The following is an 8,601-nucleotide window of genomic DNA, read 5'->3' on the forward strand; positions in this document are numbered from 1 at the left end:
AGCGGGCCTGAAATGGGCACGACAACACATAGTCCTAGCAGCCTCCCTGCAGGGAAGACGGCAGAATAGGCCACGGCCAAGGACCTGCTGAGGTTGTGGACAGCCTGGCCACTTAGTGTCCCCATACGGCTGTGAAGCAAGGAAACAACATTAACGGGACGATGCGGACCCCTGGGACGGTGCGCCCTTGACCAGACAGCGCTTTTTTTTTTTTACAAGCTTTATTGAGAAAACACAAGTGCAATACAGAACAGCGGGGTGAGCTATTCTACAAGGAGCACAGGATCCGGCTCTATGAAGACTACAGCGGCGAGGTGTTGAAGCAGAGAGCTGAGTATAAAAACTCCATGGCTGAACTTTACAAGCGCGGGTACAAGCCAGCTCTGCTGTATCCAGCTAAACTCTCCCCAACGGTGAAAAGACCTGGATCCAGTCCGGTTCGGAGGCTGACAAGTTTGTGCAGGACTTGAACAGAGATATGTAAGCAACCAAACTCTCTATATAGCCCTGTTAACCTACAGTATGTATGAATGTGTGTTATATATATATATATATATATATATATATATATATATATATATATATATATATATATATATATATATATATGTATGTATATATAAATTCTAACCCTCTGTTCACTCCATCTGTTATTGACAGAGCTTTTTTGATCTGGAGAGATCAAGGGATTGTTTCACTAAAACAGCTTTACATCAGTGGCACATTTGCTTCCTTCGACCAGCTGGCCGAGGCTTTCAATTTGAGTCGCACCCATTTCTTTAGGTATTTGCAAGTCCGAGATTTTGTTCGCATTAATTTTCCTGGCTTCCCTGCTCTTCCTCCTTCTACTCTTGTTGATACACTATTGGATATTGAGCCCAGCCGCAAAGGCTCGATTTCAATATTATACAGTACTCTTCTCAATAGTCGGACTGTAGCCTCTGACACCTTTCGCAATGCCTGGTCCGTAGAACTTGGTGAAGATATAGATCCTGCCACCTGGGAGCAGGCTCTGAGTAGGGTTCACTCCTCGTCTATTTGTGCTCGCCATGGAGTTCTACAGTGTAAAGTGGTGCATAGAGTTCACTGGTCTAAGACTAAGCTGGCTCATATATACCCTGACATCGACCCAAACTGTGACAAATGTCATCTAGGTCCAGCTCATCTCAGTCACATGCTCTGGTCTTGCCCCACCCTTGCTCCGTTCTGGGATTGCGTTTTTAACTCCCTGTCAGCTATCACATCTGCCAACATCCGACCCTCGCCACTACTCGCCCTGTTTGGTGTCCTACCCACTGGCCTTTCACTGCCGTCCCACTTTGCGGAGCTTGTTGCCTTTCTCACATTGTTAGCAAGACGTGCCATTCTGATGCGGTGGAAACGCCCTTACCCTACCTCTCATTCTCAATGGATTAAAGACGCCCTGCATTTTATGAGACTGGAAAATAGAACGATGACAGAAATTACGTCATGCAGGTCAGAGGTTTTGTTTACAAACGGATTTATTTGTTACACACACAGCCCCGGATGTAGACAACAGGTCCTGGAAGATGCACAGAAGCAGATCTAGTGATTCATAAAAGAAATGAACGAGTTTCGCGGCAATCATGTGTTATTTAGACGCTGCATCGTCTGTGTCCCGCTGTGCCCCCATTCGCTACCATTATATGGAGAAGCGGCTCGCAAAAAACTCCTAATATCTTCCGAAGGACTCCAAATGACACCTAAACCTGCCCGGGTGAGTATACGACCATAAAAAATGCCAGAAATAAGGTCCAGGTTGTAAAAAACAGAACTTTCCCTTTAAGGAAATTCTAACTAGTCCATCATAAAATATTAAAACCTGTATCCACAGTCTATGATTGTTCATATTTCATGGCATTACCACTAGTGTAACATATGGCAAGATAATTAGAAATTAAAAAACTAACAAGTACAGTACATATTGAAAAATTCCACATTTGCCATCTGTAGTTCCAAATAGTGCCTCTCAAGTGACAACATGGCAGGTGCCATCTTCTTTTACGATTAGTCTGCAGTACTCAAGTGTGAGCAGGACACCCTAGCCAGGAATTCACACATGCAGAGAAGCAGCATGTGTGTCACAGCATTCTGTCTGTAAATAAAGTGTCCCAGCATAAGCAAATAGTATAACCAAGTATAACCAAGTTCAAACTGATTTATGGAGAGAAAACAGTAAAGAAAAGATATAAAAAAGACTGAAATTCAACTAAAAATAAAAATCTTTAATGTTTACATAAATTGCTCATATCCTTACTTTAAATTTCAAAATATCATTTAATGATTATGATGTTTTACATGATTTCTGACTGTTAGACATTTGGTAAAAATTGAAATCATCATTTCACTTTTTCACAATTTTTACAATTAAATGGTATCTTGACAGATTTGCATTGTTGGTGTTTATTTGATTTTCTTTTAAACATACAAACAATATGATTAAAATGAAGCAAAGTCAATAACAAAGAATACAGAGTGAATTCCGACATGTACTGCTATACACATCTTTTTCTCTGGAGCTAAAACATTAATATAATTTTATCTGTTGTACATTTATCGAAACGTGTAATTTTACTCATCACATGAATGTTTCTTTTTTAACCTTTACAACTCAGCACATTTTGACAGCTTTTTTTCTTAATTTCAGTTAAAATGTAAAGAATATGCAATATAGTGCGTTATATCCCTTTTTCAGCGCAACTTCGGCAAGCTGATTATTTATTTTTTTATTTTCGTCAATATGGTTGAGCAAAAAGCATAATTTTGAAATTTAAAAAACCAAATAGATTTTTTTATTTAACGTAATATCCATTATCAATAAAATATGTCACAGTTCACAGAAAAATGTTCATTGTGAGTTCCATGCAATTATTACCACTGCCAGTTTACAAATATCATAACTTTAACAAGACATCACCAAAACATTTAAAAGGGGATTTTGTAAAACCTGAAGATGTGACCTATAAATATTGTGACTGCTTTGATCTTTGATTATTGCTGTTTGTTTGTGAAGTAAAAAAGAATGCTATATCTGCCCACAGCTCACCAGATGTAACTACCACTTTGCGCCGAAGAAAATGTAACAATGTTCAATTTGTAAGAAAAATAGACAGCTTGTTATCTAAAAATGGATACTACAGCAGTCGTCACCTGTATGAGGTCACTGTTGCCATTGTTTAGTGTTTAATTCCCTGTGTATCCATACATTGCACAATACCACTCTCAAGTAAGGACACTTTACTTAGAGTAGGTAGGTGTGTACCACCTCAGACACCACATGTACAATTACTTGAATTGTATATCACTGCATAATCCCTTAACTGAATGTGCATTTTTACTTAAAAATTGGCCTGTAAGTCTTGTTACCAGTTTCATATCACACTGTCAGTTATCAATGTTGTGCTCATGGAAATATTAATTCCACAACATGGTGCTTGGTACCCAGCACTGTGTTGTGGAAAAGGGATGGAAAGAACAGTTGCAATAATCATAAATACATGTATTCACTTATACAACATAACCTGTTGCCCTTAATCACTGAATGGGTTCAAAGTCTCCGGATACATTTTAAAAATACAGCTATATTTTCAAATATTTAGATATATGGTAGAATGTTCCAGCAAAGGGATGGATTTATTCAGCCTTTAAATAGATTCACACACTTTTGTCCCTGTGTTTCAGCACATGCTGTTTAAGCTTTGTGGCACACTGAAAAGATTTGTTACACTCTACACAGACAAAGATCCTCCCGGCACAGTTTTTTTCCTGATGAATCTTCAGTTGTAAAAGATGGCTGAAGTTTTTGCTGCAACCCATACAACTATGGGGTTTCTGTTTGCTGTGGACGATCTGGTGACGAGCCAGGCGGGAAGCCATGGTAAACGCCACACCACACTCTGTACACATGTAAGGCCTCACTCCACTGTGAATAGCCTCATGCTCTGTCAGGTTTGAGGATTTAGTGAAACATTTTGAACACACAGAGCATACATATGGACGCACTCCTTTGTGAATTTTCTGGTGCTCTGCCATGCGACTGGCAAGGGTGAATGCTTTTCCACAATCAGGGCAGGAGAAAGGCTTTTCACCCAAGTGCTTCCGCTCATGACGCTTCAAGGATAGAGGTTTGTTGAAGGTCTTGCCACAGTGTGTACATAGAAAAGGTTTGTCATTGATGTGCATGTTTCGTTCATGCTTCCGCAGGTCAGAGGAGCGGATGAAATCCTTTCCACAAGTGTCACAGATGTAAGGCTTTTCACCAGTGTGTGTGCGAATATGTTTCCGGTAATCTGAGGACCAGATATATGTTTTTACACAGAAGGGGCACTGATATGGTCTTTCACCTGTGTGCAGGTGCTTGTGCTGCTGCAGTGTTCCCTGATGAGAATAAGCTTTGCCACATATATCACATACATGTGGCTTGAGGCCAGTGTGTGTTTGTAGGTGACTCTGTAGGTTGCAAAGTTTCTTGAAAGCCCAGTGGCAGTGCATGCATTTGAAGGGGCGGTCTTCTGGTTCGCTTGCACACTGTTTTTTCAATCCAATCAAAAGTCCAGGGACTTTGACATCATCCTGTATTTGAAGTAGATTCTTAACAGAAGAACTATTTACATTCTTTTTTTCAATCTTATTGTCACTTTTGTTTGAACAATATTTCTCATTTACCTGTTTGGATGAAACATCACTTTGGCTTTTTATATGTTTGAGAAAGTTTCTTTCCTTTCGATACAATGCACCCAAAAGTAAGTCATTAGGGTCAAATATTTTATTGGTTTCAGTGTATTTAGTGCATTGTAACAAGGCTGTGTTGTGTGCTTGTTTATCATATATTTCTGTTTCTTCTGCTGGCTCAGCAAAAATCTCCACAAGAGAACTATTTGGTGTTTGAGGGTTCAAATAAATGATTCCATTGTCATTGCTATCTGTACACAGTTCCATACAAGAATAAATGTTGTCAAATGAAGTCTTCTTATTGTGAGTGTTGTTTGCGATGTGTCCACCTAATGATGAACAAGTCAAACAGGGAAGTTCTTGGCATTTCTTTTTACTTCTTTTTTCAACAACTGTCTCGTGAGACATCTGGAGAATAGAAGACAGTTGTTGATTGTTACAGTATTAGACAGTATCATGGACACGTCATTCACATGCCCTGGCACATTGCAGTTAAACTACACATGATTATCAAGACCATTTTATTCATTCAGAGTTATTTGTTGTAATTCAAGATACATGTAATTCTCTTTTTATTTTAAGTGGTAACAAGCTGAAAACATTTATAATAACAACTTACCCTGTTATTTCTCTTTGATCCCTCTGTCAGGTCTGGGACATGAATATACTATTCCGAGGCTTTGAATAACTGTTTGAGAGTTGTCTCGTGTTAACGGGCAGAGTTTGGCAGCAACTGTCTCAGGGTCAGCATCTATCCTACAAGTCAGCACCAGCATTGATATCCTGACAGCTCATCTTACACCAACCTAGCATATTTGTCTGCATAGCCTACTAAGTAAGTTACACACAGTCAGTATCAGTACTGTCACTACTAGAAACTAAAACAGAGAACTTTAATTCCCATGTAGCAGACAGCATGACAGAATTTCATGAAAGCTAATTCATGCAATTGTAGTTTTTCAAACATTAATGCTAACAATCAAATTACTTGCAGCATCTGATTCTTGACTACGATTGATACAGTCAGGTTAATAAAACCATTGATTATATAGTTGTCATGAGAAATAAGTAAATTTTAAACTGATATATTAAGGGGAGCTGGTTTTGATACTTTAAAATTACATGGTAAAACTGACATTACCAGACGAAGATTAATAGACGCTATATAAATACATAATAGAATTGAATTTAAATGAATTGAATGTGTGAAAAACATATACTTACAAAAATGGTAGAAAAACCTCTTGGGGCTTGATCCAGACCGATTTCTTTTAATTTTATTTGTTCTTTTGTATTGCACCAATCACCAAAACAAATTCCTTGTGTGTTTTAAACTACTTGACAATAAACTTCTTTCTGATTCTGATCTAGAGATCCTCTACTAACCACTAGGGTCTGGATCCAAAGCCCACAATTCCTCAACTGATAATAAGAGTTGAGATCTGGCCCAAAATTCTGGATCCAGCCCGATTCTGACCAACAGACCAACAGTTCATTCAATTTTTTCAATTTTCAATTCAATTTTATTTATATAGCGTCTAATACAACAGATGTTGTCTCTAGACGCTTTCCAGAGATCCAGAACATGAACATAAACATAAATATAAACATAAACCCCCGAGAAATTATTATATAAACAATGGCATAGTGGGAGAAAAGCCTTAAGCCAAACAGTGGCAAGGAAAAACTCCCCTTTAGGAGGGAAGAAACCTTGAGCAGGACCAGGCTCATAAGGGGGGACCCTCCTGCCAAAGGCCAGACTGGGGGAGTCAGGGACGTCAGCAGCACACAGCAGGCAGGTGGAAGCAGCAGCGGGATGACCGGGGATGGGGATGGGGGGGGGGGGGATATTTATAATAAATAAAAATGGTAATGGAGAAGAGAGGCAGGGAAAAGGAGAAGAGAAGAAGGGTGAGAGGCACCGCCCAGCGGATCATGTCGGTGCCGCCCTGCAGCATAAGCCTATAGCAGCATATCTACCGCGAAGCTATATTTGAGACTAACTATTATAGTTTTGTTCTATAGCTGCAACTATGACTACTGACTCTAACACACTAGAGTTTACACTACCTACAGATTTACCAACACCAGCTAGAGCAGGGGTTCTTAACCATTCTGACCTTGGGGCCCAATTTTTTCAGTACAGAATGGCCCGGGGCCCGTTAAATATTAACACTGTATAGCAGGGGTATTCAACTTTAAGAGGTCCATTTAAAGAAAATTTACTCAAGCGAAGGTCCAGAACATCATAATAAATATATATATATATATATATATATATATATATATATATATATATATATATATATATATATATATATATATATATATATATATATATATATATATATTTTTATACATGCATTCAAGTAGCCTCATAGTTGTATCAACATCTGCATCTGACTGTTATATTAAAAAAGTACATATTTGCCCATTAACATGTGTAACTTCAATTACACATATTTTTTTCTCTTAAAAATAAAATAGATTTTATTTTATTTTCCAAATGCTATCTTATTTTATTTCTTTACCAGCAGTTTGAATTTCCCCTTTTCTTTGTTAATTGTCTCAACACATTTTTATAATAAATGAATATAAACACATCTTAACAATTGAACAGTTTTGCAGTTTTTATTTCTTCCCCTTAATCTTATGTCCCCACTTTCTGTCGTTCAGTGAGAGAACTGAGCTCTAATTTCTCCTGACAGGACTTTAAATCTGGTCTGGATGGTGTCAGGTTCTCATACACATGTGAAGGTGCTCATTGGTGAGCCCGAGCGGCACCGACCTCCCCGGCCGCGGGGACGCGCCGGCATAAATGATCATGCCGCGCTCGCTCGCTCTGGGCGCAGACCCAAGTAATCGATCCCTGATCCTGGCGGATCTAAACGTACCATGGATCTATTATATAAGAGAAACGTACTCTGTGCAAAATGAAGGATTTTCTCTATAAATACACACCATTTCTCTTACTATTACACGTACAGCTAGCTGAGTGTCTTCTTCTCCTCATTTGGTCGGGAGTTGCTATGCAGTCCCGCGGCCCTCGCGGCCCACACGTACAAAACTGATTTTCTTTCACGGCCCACTAGATGGCGCTCGCGGCCCAAGTGTGGGCCGCGGCCCTATGGTTAAGAATCACTGAGCTAGAGGTTTACTAAACACTAACTATAGGCTTTACTAAACAGAAAGGTTTTAAGTTTAGTTTTAAAGGTGAAGGTGGTGTCAGCCTCCTTAACCCAGATTGGAAGTTGGTTCCAAAGTAATGGTGCCTGATAGTAGAACGCCCGCCCTCCAAATCTACATTTAGATACTCTAGGAACTACGAGTAAACCTGCACCCTGGGAGCGGAGGGCTCTGCCAGGAACTTAAGGCACTATCAAATCTTGTAAATACTGCGGAGCTAAGCCGTTTTGGGCTTTATATGCAAGTAATACAATTTTAAATTGAATTCTGAATTTTACAGGTAGCCAATGGAGCGACGCTAACACTGGAGAGACGTGGTCTCTCCTGCTGATTCCTGTCAGCACTCGTGCTGCTGCATTCTGGATCAGCTGGAGCCTATTCAGCAAATTACTTGGACATCCTGTTACAGTTTTTCACAATTGTTTAAACACATTTCCTGATATACTACCTCACTTTCTCAAAACTCTAAACAAAAATTACAAAACTCACACACAACATGCAAAATCCTACACTTCTCTTGCAAAAGCACACTCTACCTTCAAAACAGTGTTAACTCTTCACTAAATGGTATTTCCTTCTCAAATGCTAAACACATATATCATTTGAGTAGACATTTCTAAGCAGCCACTGAACACTGATGTGCAGAATGGAAGACACTATAGTATGAATGGAAAACACTATATGAATGCCTCAGTGTTACACCTTCAGCTGTTGGATGTAATA

General features: G+C 39.1%; 1 protein-coding gene across 1 annotated transcript; it reads right to left on the reverse strand.

Annotated features, from left to right (window-relative positions):
• Positions 1-2,401: 2,401 nt before the first annotated feature.
• Positions 2,402-5,417, reverse strand: znf648 (zinc finger protein 648). The gene is made up of 2 exons (XM_061736960.1): positions 5,312-5,417; positions 2,402-5,100 (listed from the first exon to the last, which is right to left on the reverse strand). The coding sequence occupies exon 2, from the start codon at positions 5,098-5,100 to the stop codon at positions 3,676-3,678; it is 1,425 nt and encodes a 474-aa protein (XP_061592944.1). The 5' UTR covers positions 5,312-5,417; the 3' UTR covers positions 2,402-3,675.
• Between the last annotated feature and the right edge of the window lie 3,184 nt (positions 5,418-8,601).

This window comes from Cololabis saira, chromosome 13 (assembly GCF_033807715.1).
Source record: "Cololabis saira isolate AMF1-May2022 chromosome 13, fColSai1.1, whole genome shotgun sequence".
In the NCBI taxonomy this organism is placed as follows: domain Eukaryota; kingdom Metazoa; phylum Chordata; class Actinopteri; order Beloniformes; family Belonidae; genus Cololabis; species Cololabis saira.